The 19418-nt window shown below is 35.7% G+C and overlaps 1 protein-coding gene across 4 annotated transcripts in view; it reads right to left on the bottom strand.

The window, feature by feature from the left end:
- The window catches only part of INTS2 (integrator complex subunit 2), a 50272-nt gene that overhangs the window by 14991 nt on the left and 15863 nt on the right, over positions 1-19418 (bottom strand). For all 4 annotated transcript variants that reach the window (XM_005597541.4, XM_001503757.7, XM_070227531.1 and 1 more), the window contains exons 10-17: positions 18896-18967; positions 18693-18807; positions 16608-16676; positions 14984-15118; positions 13662-13838; positions 12353-12461; positions 2777-2881; positions 640-804 (exon numbers count right to left, since the gene is read on the bottom strand). In XM_005597541.4, the coding sequence (XP_005597598.1) occupies positions 640-804; positions 2777-2881; positions 12353-12461; positions 13662-13838; positions 14984-15118; positions 16608-16676; positions 18693-18807; positions 18896-18967 (947 nt within the window). The remainder of the gene's footprint in view (positions 1-639; positions 805-2776; positions 2882-12352; positions 12462-13661; positions 13839-14983; positions 15119-16607; positions 16677-18692; positions 18808-18895; positions 18968-19418) is intronic.

The raw sequence follows: 19418 nt of genomic DNA, 5'->3' as shown, positions 1-19418 counted from the left end.
AGTGCTCTTCAATAGAATAGTCACTAACCACATCTGTCTATTGAGCATTTGCAGTGTAACTAGTCCAAAATGAGATGTGCCCAAAGTATAAAATACACAGCAGACTGCAAAGACTTAGTATGGTAAAACAGTAAAATATCTCATTAATAGTTTTTTTATACTGATTACATGATGAACTAATATATTAGATTTATCAGGTTAAATAAAATAATTATCAAAATTAATTTTCCCTGTTTCTTTTTACCTTGTTAACATAGCTATAGAAAGTTTAAAATTACATGTGTGGTTTGTATCATATTTCTGTTTGACAGCGGTGATCTAGAACACTATCCATTAACTACAAGTACATTGCTCTATTCCATGGCACTTATTTCTGACCATTATTTCTGATTGACTTCTCTGGAAGATCCTAAAACCACACAACCTGTTTAGTGATATGACATAGGACTTATGAGGAAACAGATACAAGCATATCAGAAAGAAATGGCTAAAACTCCTTAAACTCAAAGAGAATTACTTGAAATATATTCACCAAAACATTAGTATATCCCCAGGGAAATTCTGCATGATTTTAAGATTTCAATGAGCCTGACATCTCTGCACTACTAAAAGGGAAAAAGGAGTATCAATTCACTATACCTTCCTGGAGTTGTTTAGGCGAGTGGTTTTTGGCATTATTAGTCAGGAGCATTCGCCTTAACAGGGCATCAGTCCCTGTGATTTCTTCTTCACAGATCCAATCATCCACAATGCATAAATGTGGGTAGTTAGTTGCAAGGAGACGTAGTAAAGCAGAATGCAACCCTTAAAAATTTACAAGAAGTAAATTGGATTCTTCATTTATAAACACAAAAATCCTCTCTCTCCTCTCTTCCTCTCCCTGCTCCCTTTCATTTTCAGCAATCCAAAGGAATCTGCACTTCTTGTGCATGCATTCCACAGTTTGGGAACTTCTGTTTAGTAGTTGAGCCAGGGAAACTGCTTAAATAAAGATCCCCAAGTGATCTGTTACACAGGAGGAAGCTGGAAACCACTACTTCTATCAAAAGTTCTCAAGCTTCCTTCCACCCTATCCCAATATCAATGTCTTCCATCAGGAAAAGTGGTTTGACAGAGCAGTAGTTCAAGAGTTGAGAGGGGGAGGAAAGAAAAAGAAGAGAAAAGAATGTCCATTTGGGTGAGATCATATATGGTTTGAAAAAGGCCTCACTCAGAAATTCTGACAGGCTTCTATCAGAGAACATGTGCTCTCCTCCAACCCAGATGAGAATCATTGCTATAGATGGGTAAAATTAAACTTGCTCACTTGGAGTGCCTAAAAGGTCTCAGGCACTTTATGTACATTTTCTCATATCACCCTAATATTCCTACAAGGTGAGCAATATTGTCTCCATTCTACTGTAAGGAAACAGGCTGACAGACATTGATTAATGTCACACAGCTAAGCATGTCAGCCAACCGAAGCAGTACTGATGATACCCACAAGAGGGTGCATTTGTCTTCCTTCAAGAAAAGGAATGGGAAACCTTCCTATTTCTAAATCAGTCTTGTTTCTAACCTTTGCTGATAGCATAGTTTGACTATTCATGATTATTATTGTGTAATATCAATAATGAGAAAATAAATGATGATACTGTAAAAATGCCTATTTAGATATATGAAATACCACTATGCTAAGTGCTTAGCACATAAATACTCAATAAATATTGTTGTTACTATACTATTATCATCATCAGAGTTTTAAGATTAGTAGTAATAAAAGTACTTTAGATCCAATCATCCCCTTATTATGCAACTTAGATCAACCATACCACTGCTTAGTCCCATAGGGATAGTATCTGCTTCCTTTCTCATAGAAACTGCTTAGAATTAATGTTTCTGTTTGAAAAGACACTGTAACAATCAAAAGTGGTATAAATTTAAAGTCTAAAAATCTAAATGCACAAGTGTATGTATACTTAAGACTATCCCAAAACAGTCACAAAAATGACTGCTTACAACAGTACAAATTAATCTACATTTCATAATCTCTTCAACAAAACAGTTAGTTTCCAAATGTTGCCAAATATAACATCATTTCTTTGGAAACAGATTATGCAAAGATATAATAAATGAAGACATCTGGCTAAAGATGACCAAAGAAGGCTCACGTTCCTCCTTGAAACCAACGATAACAAAGAAAGAAAAAGAAAATTCCAACTTCAAGGAAACAAACAAAAAAAAGAACACCCCACACTCACACATTGTTAAAAAAGAAAAAAAGAAAACATTATTAAAAAAAGAAAAAAATTGAATCTCAAAACATATTTCTATGACAGCTTTACACTAAAAATATTACAGTAATTTCATGCTCAGGAATATTATATAGTAATTAAAAACAATAACATAGACTACATGTACTGACATGAAAAGATTTCCAAGACTCCAAGAGGAAAAAGCAAACCTCAGAAAAGAGAGGGTATAATACCATTTATAGTTTAAAGAAAGAATTTTTTACTCGTGTATCTATTAGCCTCAATCATATGAAATGGCATTTTTGTAAGTCAAAAATAGTTAAATACCTGCAATTTCATATGGTTTAACCTGTAGAAAAAAATGTCTGAAATTACACACCAAAATAAAACAGCTGGGGGTTTGAGGGGGAAGAGTTGGTTTGCAGGGAGTAAGACAATTTGAATTTTTAACACTGAGCACCTATTACACATTATAACATTATAAACAGTAAAGTATGTTTTACCAATAAACGTCAACAGTAAAAAGCAAGTAAAACAAATACCTCCCAACTCCTGCTGCAGCCCTTGAGCCTGTCGAATAAGGAATTTGATAGGAATCTGATCCATTAAAGAAGACGAATATGATTTGGGCTTTCTTTGCATGGCAGCTGTCAGTCAAAGATGAAAAGTGTAAGATAAAGTGTCAGAAACAACATAATTCTTAACCTTCAACCCAAATGAAAACAAAAACAATGTTACATTACTTTTAATTCACTGAATCTGTGAACATAAGTCATAAAAGGTGAAGAATCACTACCAAAATGGTGGAAACACAGGATGAGAAAGAACATAGCTAAGGGCAAGATCTGAAAAATGCCCCCAAATTGAAACTAGTTGGGAGAAAAATCATGAGTGAGAGAAGCCATCTGCAGAAGTACCCTATGCTAAAAAAAACCAAAAGCACCCACCTGATAAGTCAGTCAAGACTCTCTCAAATCTAATTAGGAAGACCAAATGCAGTCATGACCACACAGCTTAAAGCTTCATGATTCTAACAGCCTATTATATACATTTAACCTATTATATACATTACAGTGGCGACTGACTCCTTTTAAAGGAAGTTGGGCAATATGAATTTGACTTCTTTCTCTCAAAACTTCTACCTTCAGTCAGCTAACAAGTCCATTTTTTTTTAACAAGTCCATCTTACTTTCTGTTCTTTTTCTGCTGTCCTAATTCAGTGCCTACTCGTTGTTTGTTTAAATATCTATTATGGCCCAATTTCCTGGATTCTAATTTCTCTTCTCTTTAAATCACCCTTCCCACTGCTGCCATAGTCCTCATATTTAAATACAGAGTTGGCCAGATCATGTGTCTCTGGCTCCCTGTTCAAAAACCTTCAGTGGATTCCTACATCCCACAGAATAAAGGTCCTTGCCAATCTATGCTATTTTTCTCTGTCTCATCTCCACCATACTCTATATGCCTGACTCCTCATCTCATTCCAAGGTACTTTGCTTGTGCACCACAGACCGAAATGAGAATCTAAACTAGGGTGTTCATAGTTTAAAAAAATCATATCCAATATACTTATTCTTTTTCAAATACAAACCACAAAGTATAAAGCTCAACAAATTTTTTTTGTTTGAAGACAAGAAGTATATAAGAGCAAGTGTTAGAATAAAAGGTGAGAATCATTACATATACAGACTATATAACTCTTGATTAGATATAATCTCCCTTGTAAATTAATAAATTAGCATCCTAGTTTTCCAGACCAATCTTTTATGAACTGAGTACAAATGTGTTTCAGAAGGCAGTTAAAATAATATAGGTTTCAGTGATAGTCAGTCCTAGTCAGGGCAATTAAGCAAGAAAAACAAATAAAATGCATCCAAACTGGAAAGGAAAAAGTAAAACTGTCACTCTTTGCAGAAGACATGATACTGTACATAGAAAACAATAAAGACTCCATCAAAAAATTGTTAGAACTAATAAACGAATTCAGTAAAGTAGCAGGATACAAAATCAATACACAAAAATCTGTGGCATTTCTACATACTAATAACAACCTATCAGAAAGAGAAATTAGGGGCTGGCCTGGTGGCATAGTGGTTAAGTCCACACACTCCACTTTGGTGGCCCAGGGTGCGCCAGGTCTGATCCTGGGAGCGGACCTACGCACCACTCATCAAGCCATTTGCATCAACATGCTGGAGGGTATTATGCTAAGCAAAATAAATCAGATAAAGAAAGCCAAATACTGTATGATTTCACTTATATGTGGAAGATAAAACAACAAAAACAACAAACACATAGACACAGAGAGTAGATTGGTGGTTACCAAAGGGGAAGGGAGAGGAAGGCAGGCAAAAGGGGTAAAGGGCAAATGTGTACAATAACAAATGACAACTAGACTTTGAGTGGTGAACATGATGTAGTCAACACAGAAGTCGAAATGTAATGATGTAGGGGGCCGGCCCAGTGGCGGAGCGGTTAAGTGTGCACGTTCCGCTTTGGTGACCCAGGGTTCGCCAGTTCGGATCCTGGGTGTGGACATGGCACCACTTGGCAAGCCATGCTGTGACAGGCGTCCCACAAATAAAGTAGAGGAAGATGGGCACGGATGTTAGCTCAGGGCTAATCTTCCTCAAAAATAAATAAATAAATAAACAAACAAACAAAAAAATATAATGATGTACACCTGAAACTTATTTAATGTTATAAACCAATGTTACCTCAATAAAAACCTAACTAAAAAAAAAAATCTGTTGTTTAGTGTAGCCACCTTCATTAATTATCTTTGCTAGATCTTCTGGATAACTTGCTGCAGCTTCTACATCAGCACTTGCTACTTCACCTTGCACTTTTAAGTTGTGGAGATGGCTTCTTTCCTTAAACCTCATGAGCCAACCTTTGCTAGCTTCAGACTTTTCCTCTGCAGCTTCCTCACCTCTCTCAGGCTTCAAGGACTAGAAGAGAATTAGGGCCTTGCTCTGGATTATTAGGCTTTGGCTTAAGGGAATGTTGTGGCTATCCAGACCACTGAAACTTTCTCTATATGAGCAACAAGGCTGTTTCACTTTCTTATCATTCATGGGTGCACTGGAGTAGCACTTTTAATTTCCTTCAAGAAATTTTCCTTTGCATTCACAACGTGGCTAACTGGCACAAGAGGCCTAGCTTTCGGCCTATCTCAGCTTTTGACGTGGCTTTTCACTAAGCTTAATCATTTCTAGCTTTTGATTTAAAGAGAGAGATGTGCAACTCTTCCTTTCATTTGAGAGGTCATTGTAGGGTTATTAATTGGCCTAATTTCAATATTGTTGTGTCTCAGGGAATGGGAGGACAGAGGAGAGGGAGATAAGAGAACAGGCAGTTGGTGGAACAGTCAGAACACACACAACATTTATCAACTAAGTTCACCTTCTTATATGGGCACGGTTCATGGTGCCCCAAAACAATTACAACATCAAAGATCACTGATCACAGATCACCATAACAAATATAATAATAATGAAAAGTTTGAAATATTGTGAGAATTACCAAAATGTGAAACAGAGACACAAAGCAAGTAAATGCTGTTGGAAAAATGGCACCGATAGGCCTGCTCGACACAGGATTGCCACAAACCTTCAGTTTGTAAAAAATGTGATATCTAAAAGTGCAATCAAGTGAAGTGCAATAAAACAAGGTATGCCTGTGGGTTCCAGTGATAGTCAAATCCTGGTTCTAACACTTACTATTTAGGGGAGTTACTTAAGTTCCCTGTGCCTCAGTGTTCTCATCTGTAAAATAAAGATAGTACCTATCTCATAGAATTGTTGTGAGAGTTTACATGAGTTAACATGTGTAAAGTGCTTCAAGCAGTGTCTGGCACATAGCAAGCACTCAAATGTTAACTAGTATTATTAAGATCTAGAGTCCCAGGGCCAGCCTGGTGGCACAGCGGTTAAGTTCGCACGTTCTGCTTCAATGGCCTGGGGTTCACCGGTGGGGATCCCGGGTACGGACATGGCACCACTTGTCAAGCCATGCTGTGGTAGGCGTCCCACATATAAAGTAGAGAAGATGGGCACAGATGTTAGCTCAGGGCCAGACTTCCTCAGCAAAAAAAAAAAAAAAAAAAAAAAAAAAAAGAGGATTGGCAGCAGATGTTAGCTCAGGGCTAATTTTCTTCAAAAAAAAAGATCCAGAGTCCTCAAGAACAGCTTAGGGTAAAAGTATCAATATTCAAGTTTCTGGACCTATGAAATTGAAAACAAAATCCCAATCACATTTTAATGATTCCATCAAAGAACCAGCAGCCCATGAAGCCCTGCCTAAAGCAATTATTTCTCTTTAACATCTCTGTGAAATACAACATCAAGAATATTATTAATTCTTCAGTAAAAGACTATGAAGGGTATATGAGAAGATCATTTGTTTCATATATACAACATGAGCAATTACATTTCCAGATTTCTTGCAATGTATGGTTTTCAAAGATTCAAATTTAACATTTAACTTCATCCTCAATAAACCTGTAGAAATGTTTTGAATACTGTTTGCATTGCCCCTAGTCTTTGTGACATTTTAATCCTTAAAAATATCCTATAGATGGGGCTGGCCCCGTGGCCAAGTGGTTAAGTTTGCGCGCTCCGCTGCAGGCGGCCCAGTGTTTCGTTGGTTCGAATCCTGTGCGCGGACATGGCACTGCTCATCAAGCCACGCTGAGGCAGCATCCCACACGCCACAACTAGAAGGACCCACAACGAAGAATATACAACTATGTACTGGGGGGCTTTGGGGAGAAAAAGGGAAAAAAATAAAATCTTTTAAAAAAAAAAATCCTATAGAAAATGAATTCACTTATGAAATTAGCATTAACTTGATACCAAAGCCTTGAAGAAAGGAAGAAAGAAGAAAGGAAAAGAAAAAGAAAAGGAAAAAAGGCAAATTTCACTTGTTTAAACAGAGATAGGAAAAAAATTGTATTAAAAAAAAACCAAGGGGGCTGGCCCAGAGGCGCAGCAGTTAAATTCACGCGTTCCGCTTCGGCAGCCCGGGATTCACCGGTTCGGATCCCAGGTGCAGACATGGCACCGCTTGGCAAAAGCCACGCTGTGGCAGGTATTCCACACATAAAGCAGAGGAAGATGGGCATGGATGTTAGCTCAGGACCAGGCTTCCTCAGCAAAAAGAGGAGGATTGGCAGCAGTTAGCTCAGGGCTAATCTTCCTCAAAAAAAAAAAAAAAAACCAAGCAAATCAAATCTAGCACCATACTAAAAGAATAATACACCAAGAGCAAGTAGGGGTCATTCCAGGAATATAAACATAGTAATTATACAATGAATCATATAAATAGGCCAATTTATCTCAATAATTCCCAAAAAAGCATTTACACTCTTTGACATCAGAATTAAAAGGATCTTTTCAGACACCATGTCTTCTCAGAGAAGGGAAACAATAGAAAGAATAAACAAATGGGACTTCATCAGACTAAAGAGCTTCTTCAAGGCAAATGAAAATAGGATTGAAACAAAAAAACAACCCACTAACTGGGAAAAAATATTTGCAAGTCATATATCTGACAAAGGCTTAATATCCATAATATATAAAGAACTCTCACAACTCAACAACAAAAAATCAAACCACCCAATCAAAAAATGGGCTGGAGACATGAACAGACATTTCTCCAAAGAAGATATACGGATGGCCAATAGGCATATGAAAAGATGCTCATCATCGCTGATCATCAGGGAAATGCAAATCAAAACTACACTAAGATATCACCTTACACCCATTAGAATGACAAAAATATCTAAAACTAATAGTAACAAACGTTGGAGAGGTTGTGGAGAAAAAGGAAGCCTCATACACTGCTGGTGGGAATGCAAACTGGTGCAGCCACTATGGAAAATAGTATGGCGATTCCTCAAAAAATTAAAAATAGAGGGGCTGGCCCCGTGGCCGAGTGGTTAAGTTCGCGCGCTCCGCTGCAGGCGGCCCAGTGTTTCATCGGTTCGAATCCTGGGCACGGACATGGCACTGCTCGTCAGACCACGCTGAGGCGGCGTCCCACATGCCACAACTGGAGGAACCCACAACAAAGAATACACAACTACGTACTGGGGGGCTTTGGGGAGAAAAAGGAAAAAAATAAAATCTTTAAAAAAAAAAAAAAAAAAAATTAAAAATAGAACTACCATACGATCCAGCCATCCCACTACTGGGTATCTATCCAAAGAGCTTGAAGTCAGCAATCCCAAAAGTCCTATGTACCCCAATGTTCATTGCAGCATTATTTACAATAGCCAAGACATGGAAGCAAGCTAAGTGCCCATCAACAGATGAATGGATAAAGAAGATGTGGTACATATATACAATGGAATACTACTCAGCTGCAAAACAGAACAAAATCATCCCATTTGCAATAACGTGGATGGACCTTGAGGGAATTATGTTAAGTGAAATAAGCCAGCTAGAGAAGGATCATCTGTGTATGACTCCACTCATATGAGGAATTTAAAAATGTGGACTAAGAGAACAGTTTAGTGGCTACCAGGGGAAAGGTGGGGTGAGGGGGGGGCACAAAGGGTGAAGTGGTGCACCTACAACACAAATGACAAACATTAATGTACAAGTGAAATTACACAAGATTGTAACCTATCATTAACTCAATAAAAAAATAATTTTTTAAATGATACTCTAAGAAATTCAGAGCTTGACTACTCCAAACTAAATGTCAATACGTTTCCTATGATGAGTGATAACTTGTTAGGAGAACATTGTACAGATCCTATACAAAGTAAAATTTTATTGACAGACAAAAAATAACTTGAATAAATTTACTCATTCAAAAAACAGTGATTAAGTGCCTACTATGTATCAAGTAAAATTCTAAATGCTAGATATGGCAGCAAAAAAAAAAGACAAAAATTAGCCTCCAGGAAGCTTACATTTTAATAATTAAAAAGAAAAAATTATTTCATATTTCTAGATGGGAAGACAATATTGTAAAGATGTAAATTCTCTCCAAATTAATCTATAAGTTTAACATAATTCTGATTAAAATCCCAGTATAATCTTCCTCTATGCAATTTGAGAAAATTATTACAAAGTTCATGTTAAAGATTATATATGTGAGAGTAGACAGAAATATTGAACAAGAAAGGTACTGGAAATGTCTGAGATAAAAAAGAAAATCCAAAAACAGACACAGGTTTGTAATAAAACTTCGATATACCTCAAAGCAACCTTCTAAAGTAATAGGAAAATGATAGATTATTCACTACATAATGTTAACAAATGACTGATTATTAAAAAATAAAATTGGATACTTTACACCAAAATTAATTAAAGGTACACTTAAATTTTAAAAATGAAATAATAATGTCCTAAAAGAAAATACAGGCGATTAGTTATATAATGCTAGTATCTTGCTTTGAAAGATTTTCCTCCCTATAAAATTCAATAATTAAACAACACCATAAACAAATGATAACACTCAATTTTGTAAAAAATTGGCATTCACATTCTATACAAATGAGGGATTCTATAATGCTATAACCTATTTGGAAGGCAATATGGCGATGCATTTTTTAAATCTCCTAATTTTCCAAAATCTTTGTCTTAGTAGTTCTATATTCAGGAATCTATCCTAAGGAGAGAAATAACCATGCCTATATACAGGGTCAAAACCAGAGCACAGTTAACAAGGTACTGAAACTACAACACAGCTTCACAGGTAGTAATAAATTTAAGGCAGAATTATCTTTTTGGCCATCAAAGAGCAAAATTCTCTCACGGTGTGACATATTCTGCAGTTATTTGTTCCCCTTGGAGATGAGACTAGACTAGAAAAAAACTCTCCTGAACCAGAGGAAAAAATTCTCCAACGAAAGGCCAATCCCTCCATTTGTCTTCCACATCCCATCTCCTCTCACCTACCAAGGACGTCACTCCAGGATCAGCATCATCAACCTTCCGTCTCTACTAGATTACTCCCAACAGCATGCAAACATTCTCTTATCTCTTTCACTTTAAAAAAAATCCTCTCCTGACCTCATTTTCCTTTCCAATTACCACATTCATTGTTCTTCTTCTCTTCACAACTCCTCAAAACGGCTGTCTCTACTCATTGTCTCCAGTATACCTCCTCTAATTTTCTTTTGAATTCACTACAGTCAGGCTTCCATCCTACCACTTTACCAGTGAAACTGTAAAGTTCAAATGACCTCCAGCGAGCTATATACAGTCATCAGCTGAGCCTCAGTCCTAATCTTACTTGATCTATCAATATCATTTGACTGATCACTCTCTCCTCTTTGAAACACTCTTCCCTTGGCATCCAGGAGATCACATCCTCCTCCCACACTCCCTCTCTTGGTGGTCTTATTTAATGTCATGATTTTAAGTATCATTTATATGCCAAAGAACCTCAAAGCTTCAGTCCAGATATCTCCCCTGAATTCCCGGCCCAACATGAACTGTCTCCTTAACATCCCCACTTGAAAGTCTATCAGACAGCTCAAACTTAACGTGTCCACAACTGAGCTCCTGATCCCCCACAAACCTGCTTCTCCTCCAAGCTCTTTTATTGCAGTTGATAGCCATTCTGTCCTTTAGGTTCAGGCCAAAAGCCTCCACATCGACCTTGGCTCCCGTCGCTCAAACCTCATGAATGCATCAGCAAAATCTCTCAACTCTATCTTCAAAATACATATACACTGCTACCAGTCCAAACTACCACCACCTTTTGCCCAGAATCTTATAAAAACCTACTAACTTTCTTCTAATCCCCCAGTTCCTTTACCAAGACTCAATCCAGCCTGAGTTGTACTCCTAACCTAAAATCCTTAACTTTCCAATTGAGATCCATCAGAGTGTTGCATAAAGAACAACAGCTTCACAGGAACACTGGGTTGAACTGAGCATGTCATTGGGGACTAGACTACATAATCTTTAAAGATTCCTCCAGTCCTGAAAATTGAGTGACTTGCTAATTCTGCAGGGTATGTACATAAGAGTTGGCTATACTATCCTCTGTATTTTTATGTATTAAAGAAAATTTTTTGCCAGACATTAAATACAAACTAAGAGTGTATCTTGGTCCCCTGCTATAGTATTAGTGGTCTGAGTTCTCCTCTAGAACATCTCCTTGTAACTCATTCCTCTACTATCTATTTATTAAATCACAAGTATCATATGCCTTAGTAGAATTTGTCACATATGGATAAAAGTGGAAGGCTATTATCTAATGCTTATTATTAGCCCACCTTGTCTCTAATATGACAAAGACTATAATTAAAGTTATGTGATATCATCTGCATAACCCTAACAACTACAGTCAGGAAAGAGACCAGGTGAGAAATTCACAGTATATTTAAAACACAATACTTCAGATAAATAAAAGAAGTTGATCTGCCAAACATTGAAAAGTAACTTTAAATTTATAGCTTTAAAAAAATAAAATCATTCAACTGTGGCAAAACAACCATCCTTACAAGAATTACCCCTGTGTTATACACTCAATGCCTACAACTTTTTAATGACACTCTTTTTGTTTCAAATACGGAACTACATACATTTAGCAAACCTAAAATACAGGTGAATTTTCTTTTTAAAGTACGTAGGAAAACACACTACTTTATACTGATCTTCTATGCTAAATTGGACCTTCTGATATTATACAAAGTAGCTAAGTTTGAAAGCCCAGTTCAGTGATAATTTTAATAGCAAAAGGATACTCTTTTATTGTTTTTTCCTATTACTTTTGATTAGATTTTTCACACTAATGGAAGACAAAGGAAAGATTGAAATTAAGCAAAAATATTTCAGTTACAGTTCCTTCGCTTATCTCAATTTATATTTAGTTAATAAGGTCACTAAAATTGTTAAAATATAGGCAATTCAGTTATCTATTAATTTAGCCTGCTAAAAGGAAGACTGAGCCCTAAGGGGTGGTTATATACCCACACATACACGTATTTATACATCAGAGTATACAATGCCTACATGGCAAGGACTATAGAATGATGCAGGAGCTTGTTAGAATATTTGACCTTATTTTCTCATCTAACAGCTTGGAAAGTAAGAAAACATAAGCAAATAAAACAAAGTATCACTAGAAACACTCCTCTATGTACAACTTACCTAAAGTCTTTGTGTTTGCTAGGAGAGCTTCTTCGTAAGACAGAATATAGTAAAGCACCAAAAGCTGTGCTGTGATACTGAAACGCTGATTAAGGCGGATATTGTCTCCCTGGAGGTAATATAATAAAGACTTTAAAATATTTTTAAATTTCATGAGTGCTTTTTTGATGGTAAAAGCATTCAAAATGGACTATTCAGTGTTGCTGCTCCCAAGCTCAGATAAAACAGGAGAAACATTGCTATGTTTGCATTAAACTCAAAGAGAGAACTTGAAGTTTAAAGTAAATCTGAGATGGTGTGGGAGATGAAAGACGACATGCTGAATAGTCTCTAAGATAGGAAAAAAAAGACTTCAGCTATTACTCAACAGCAATACCATCAAGCTGCTTCTGAAAAAAGCTTATGAGTCTCAAGTATTATCTGAAACTAGCGTGAAGAAAATAACTCCTAAAAAAGATATTGTACATTTAAACATGTAGATAGAGCCAGCCCTGGTGGTCTAGTGGTTAACATTCGGCACTCTCATCGCCATGGCTGGGGTTCGTTTCCCTGTCAGGGAACCAACCACACTACCCATTTGTTGGTTGTCATACCGTGGCGGCTGTGTGTTACTGTGATGCTGAAAGCTATGCCGCTAGTATTTCAAATACCAGAAAGGTCACCCATGGTGGACAGGTTTCAACAGAGCTTCCAGACTGACAGACTAGGAAGAAGCTGGCCACTCACTTCCAAAACAATTGGCCATGAAAACCGTAGGAACAGCAGCAGAACATTGTCTGATAGAGCACTGGAAGGTGAGAGGATGGCAGAAAACCGACCGGGCATGGTTCTGCCCTGATGTATGCAGGGTCACTAGAAGCTGGAATTGACTCAGAGGCACTATCAACAACAAACGTTTAAATATATTTGTGGAAAATGCAACTATTTTTTCCTTCTAAAAAAGTGGAGAAAAAGATTTTCTCCAAATTTTCCATTAACGAATCTAGGTATATCTTAGAGTCTCAGGAAGCTAAACAAACTTGTGCTGAAATGTCACATAGTCCTTGGTTAAAAACAATCTCCAGGGCACTCCTTAGACTTTTAAAATGGAGCTTTTAAAAGAATTCCTCAAAAAGTGCCTATGTGACAAACCACTCGGAATTAATATCATTCGCTTAATTTTTATAAGTGATCTAAAGAAATTTAATCCCATTTTAAATCCAGAACCACACAGAAATCCTCTAATAATCAAGAAAAAAATATGGAATAAGTCAGAAGAATAAACTAAAAGAAAAATAAGCTAATAAATATACAAGAATCACTACTTTACCCCAATGACTCCTTGGAAAATATTGAGTATCTCCTGTTCTGTGACTGGCTGATTTGTGGCTTCTGGATTAGATTTGGATGCAGGAGTAAGTATAGAATTTATGTACACGTCAATCAGAGGAAGTAACTGAGGATGGAGTGGAGTGGAGGTTTCACACAGCTGTCTATAAATCCAGTCCTAAAAAAGAAGGTTATAGGCACCAAATCAACTGTGGCAATAAGAAAAAGCAAGTGAAATTTTTAAAGCACATACAATTTTACATGATTTATGAATCAGTGAAACTCACTGTTAACTTTTAGCAGTTACAAATATATTATCCTGTTTTACAATTTTTTTTTATTTAAAAATACAAACTACTTTTATATCCTAATCGAGAATATTGTCTAGTGGAAGATAACCTAAAATGATGAGCTTGGGTTTTGAGTTTGGACTTTGGGTTTTTAATCTATTATTTTTTAAGTAGTGAGAAAAACACTTTAAGTCCCAGTATATGTGTATTTAGAGCACAATATGTGTTGTCGCAGAAGACTGCACAGCAGAGAGGAATTTAGGGAGAGGGATAGCTCTTCACAGCAAACCCTCAGAGAGATTAAGAAAGAGGCTTTGACAATCACGCATGGGAGACCATCACTTTATCTCCAAGGAGAGAGGACATGTAGCAATGATGGCTGTGCATCTGGATTCAATTCTTACCCGTTTCACTTTCCAAAAATATTAAAAAAACAGGAGATATAATCTAGCTGGAAAATAACTTCACTAAATCATAAAAACAAGTTAACTGAAAGTGAAAAATGAATGCATACAGTGTTCACTGTTCTTTATAAATAAAGGAGCCTCTAGAAAAGGTCTGAACAGATTTCTTTACCTCCTGGGAGTCAGCATTTTCCTTGGAGAATCTTTTCACTGTTGGATATAGTCAACCATAACCATTGAAAACATATCAAAACATGCATGTTAGGTTTTAGGTGTCCTTGTGACAAGTGTACAAACGCTGGTCATGGCTGACCAGCAACTTTCTCAGTTTGATGAACAAAACTCAAGTATAGAAAATGGCAATTTCTTACTAAGGGTTACTGAAATAGCCATATGCTATTATTGAGAATTTAAATGGATTAGTAATAGTGTACATTTCGTAAATAACTTAACAGTTCCATTGTTTAAAAAACCTGAAATTAAGTTCCTCATTACTGTAATTATATAAATGACTAGTAACTAGACACATTTCATACACAAAACTCACGTAAAGACCTACAAACTGACACAGAACTGGGAAAAGAACATTAACTTAGGTTGTAGCTTGAAATATAAATGTATGGGCATACTTTTATGGACACTTTGTGCTTGGTAAAGGAACGACTCCTGAGAAGCTGGTAAATACAATGAATAGGCAAAAATCCAGTAATGTTGGCACTCAGGTTGCTGGTCACAGGAACCCGAACTGCATGAGCTGTGACAACCTAAAAGGGGAAAACAGTATTAATATACACAACAGAACAGACATAAAATTATTCTGAAAGAGGGAGGATTAGCAGGTAGACTGTCAATAGTTAATACAAGTGAGGTCCTTAGGAATGAATGATAAAAACAAGTTGTTACATGATTTAATTATTTTTGAATGATGAGGTAGCATACATTTAGGGATTTGCAAAGTTCTCTAATTTTTTTTTGTTTTTAAATACAGATATGCTGACAGCGGTAGAGTAAGGTAAAAATAACATAAAATTTGGAATCATAAAACCTGGGTTCAGTGACTTTGGGTAAGTCATTTTATCCTTTGAGGCTCCTTTGTATTTTCACATCTACAAAATGGCACGACACTGTCTTACCTGCCTCAAAAGGTTTTTGTGAGGGGGAAAAAGTTTTTTTTGAAAAACATATGTAAATTATAAAGTATCACACAAATATAAGTAGGAATTTTTATTGTTCTTATTGTGTCATACATTGACCACTAACTGTCTTTCAAAGACCGTCCCCAAAGTTGTCTTCCAGTCAGTTCAAATTAAACACATAAAAAATAACTTATGGGTTTCCTCTGTCCTATATGTGACTGTTACATGGGAGTATATGTGCACTGAGGGGAGAAGGGAGAGTTTGGTATACGGATGAGAATATCAATTACCCTAATAGAAGCAACAGTTAGGGACCCATGAGAATTTTCAAATATTTCATTTTTTAAGACATATCTATATTTTTTGGTGAAGAAGATTGGCCCCGAGCTAAGATCCATGCCAATCCTCCTCTATTTTTTGTATGTAGGATGCTGCTACAGCATGGCTTGATGAGTGGTGTGTAGGTCCGCTCCTGGGATCTGAACCCACGAACCCTGGGTCGCCAAAGCGAAGCACACAAACTCAACCACTACACCACTGAGCCAGCCCCAAGACACACATATGTTTTGTGTTCTGAGATGTAAATTGGCAAATGATTCTGGCAATTAATTTTAAATTTTAGAATGGTCTCCTTCACCGAAAAAATAAAATATCCTTAGGATTACCCACAGACAAAGGTGCTGAGGCCAAATGAGAATATGTAAAAACAAGAATAAGGAATTTAGACTCTAGTTTATAATCTAGTTAGAAATGAACCTTACAGCCTAAAGGTTTAAATAGGTCTCTTTCATTTTTCTCCTGACAAACGCAAACGATTACCTCATGTAAGATCCCTGCCATCAGATCTAACACTATACTTTTAAGCATCTACTCAAAGTCTCCAAAATACATAAATTTAAAACCTTATTTTGCTCGTAGTAAGAAGCTTTAAAAGTAAATTTTAAATGGGATTATTCTTTATAGAAGTTTCAAAGATTAAATAAATCATCATTGAAAACTAAAAAGGAATACAAAAAGACCAAATTATTCTCTTAAACTGAGATATACAAGTTTCCCCCCAAAGAATCCTGTAAAAGAAAGTTAAAGAAGTACCTGAGAATAAATTTAAAAGAAGTACCTGCTCAGTAAAAATTTCCTGTGTGAAGATAGTCTTCATCCTGCTCAAGGAGCTTGGCTTAATGACAATCTAAAACAATCAAAAGAATTCCAACAGCACATGAAAATATCATAATATGAAGCACAATTTTCTCTGCTAAATTTATTATCTAAAATGACTGTAATGTATAAAATTAATATTCAAATACTCTATTTCATAAGCGGCTTCTCAAATCCAACATTAAAGTGTGTTTTTCTTCAGAAACAGAAACAACAGATAAAAGTACAAAGTAAATACTCTTATTGGCATTTCAAGTCAGTGGGAAGAAGTGGATTATTCAATAAATGAAGGGGAGATAGCTCCCTTTCTGGGGAATATGTATACATATAGAGAGAGATCTGCTCACAAGACACTATATCCACAATGATCTCCAAATGTATTCAAGATTTAAATTTAAAACATGAAGCCACAAAATACTAGAAGAAAATATAGGTGACCATTTGTACAGACCTGAGGAAAGAAAAACATTTCTAAGCATAACAGCAAAGTGAGAAACACAAGAGAAACACTTAATATATTACACACAGAAACAATAATTTCCACATGGCAAAACAGACTGGGAAAAATCAACTGCAAGCTATTGTACTTTTAAAGACACTAAGGGGGCTTGCCTGGTGGCATAGTGGTTAAGTTTGCATGCTCTGATTTGGCAGCCCAGAGTTCGCCAGTTTGGATCCTGGGCGTGGACCTACACACTGCTCATCAAGCCAATGCTGTGGCAGCATCCCACACAGAAGAACTAGAAGGACTTAAAACTAGGATATACAGCTATGTACTGGGCCTTTGGAAAAAATAAAACATGAAAGATTGGCAACAGATGTTAGCTCAGGGCCAATCTTCCTCACCAAAAAAAGAAAAAAAAAAGACACTAAGGATTATAAAATACATTACTGATTTAATTGTAGCTTTCAAGAAAAAAAGAGGGGAACACTACCACATTAACACTTCACATCTGAACTGTAAAATGAATCCCAATTTCAATATTGGGTAAAATATGTCTTAAAATCAATGAAATATATGAGTCATAGTCACATATCATTTATATATAAAGATTTTGAATCAGTGAAAGGGAAGATAAATCAATAAAAATCCCTACTAAAAAACTGGGACATTGATAAGCCTTTCACAAAAGAATTATACCAGCCAAAACACACACATTTTAAAAACTACCCAAAAAAAACACTATAAACTACAACTATAAAAAAAATAATAATAAAAACCACAGGTCCACTAGTAATCAAAGAAATGCAAAATAAGTGAGATCTTTTTTCATCAATCAAATTTGCAAAGATTAAAAAGAATGGTAATGCCTGGTGATAGTGAGAGTTGAGGAAAATAGGCACTCTCATTCACAAATCGAACAGCTAAACTGGTATAAGCTTTCTGGGAGATAATCTGGCAATACTCACTAAACACCTTAACATCATCATATTCTTTTACTTACTAACTGTTTTCTAGAACTTTATCTTAAGGAAATAATCCAAAAGGTGTTTGAAGACATACATGTGTGAGTGTGTGTGTGTATATTTACATAAATAATGATATTCATCTAAGCATTATTCAGAAATTGGAAAATCTACATAGCAAATAAGAAGAGATCCATTAAGAAAGTCATGATCGATCCATATGATGGACTAATATGCAGCCATTAATAATTATATTGTATTAGAATATTTATTGATATTAAGAAATGTTCATCACATATTGGTAGAAGTTCTTTAAAATTACAAAATATGTACATCAATTTAAAGAAAGAACAGACACCAGATGTTAACAATGGAATTGATATACCTGATATACATGAACAATGGAATTATATTTTTCCCTTCTTTTCTGTGTTTTCCAAGCTTTCTACATTGAACACCTATTATTCTTGTAAATAAAGGTTTTCATAATATATTTTTTTCTAAGAGCTCCTGATAAAATTTCAACCTATTAAACAACTAAAATTACTTCAAAATGAAAACTATCTATTTACTTTATACTACAAGAAAATGCCCAGCTTAGAAACAACTTCTTTAGAAAGAAGATTAAAATAAAAATTACCTTCATCCCCAAAGTAGAACAGACCAAGTCAATGATAGCACTAAGTTGGTTGCTATGAAAATACATGGCGACCAATAACAACATCTCCCCAAAAGAAGCAGAGACGCCCGAAGTACTGTTGAAACAGAAACGAAAATATGAGTTTCCAAAGAGAGGATAAGAAAAACTTACTTAGCTAACTGAAACAAATAAAGTCACCTTACCTCTCAAAATAAGCTTCTTCTTTTATCATCCAACTTAGCCACACTACCATTAGCTGCTCCTGTTCAGGTGTACTATAGAGAACATATCAGAAATGTCACCAGTTTAAATCAGATATACTAGCATAAGAAAAAAGACCATTCTGGAATTATTTTTGGTAGAAATTTTTTCCTTTCCTATTTTGAAATATCAATTCAAATTAATTGCTTGCTGAATTGGCCATTAATTGTTATTGAGATATAAAGTAGTCCTAGAGATAAGAATGAGGACCTCTGCTTTTCATCATGAGTGTAAACAGCCACACCCTCTCAGTCTTAGTTACTGCGTTTGTAAGCTGGAGAAAGTAAACCTCCTCACATTTCTCGGAAAAGCAAAGAATTAAATTAGGGATTAAATTGTTTAAATTAAATTAGGGATTAAAATGTTAGAACAATATTAACAGCTCATAATTATTTCATATAGAAAAAAAATCTGATGTTAAAACTTAATCACCAAAAAGTCACAAACTGAGTTACAGAACAGTAA

The sequence above is a fragment of the Equus caballus genome, chromosome 11 (genome assembly GCF_041296265.1).
Source record: "Equus caballus isolate H_3958 breed thoroughbred chromosome 11, TB-T2T, whole genome shotgun sequence".
NCBI classification, from domain to species: domain Eukaryota; kingdom Metazoa; phylum Chordata; class Mammalia; order Perissodactyla; family Equidae; genus Equus; species Equus caballus.
This window is presented reverse-complemented; position numbering and strand designations above follow the sequence as displayed.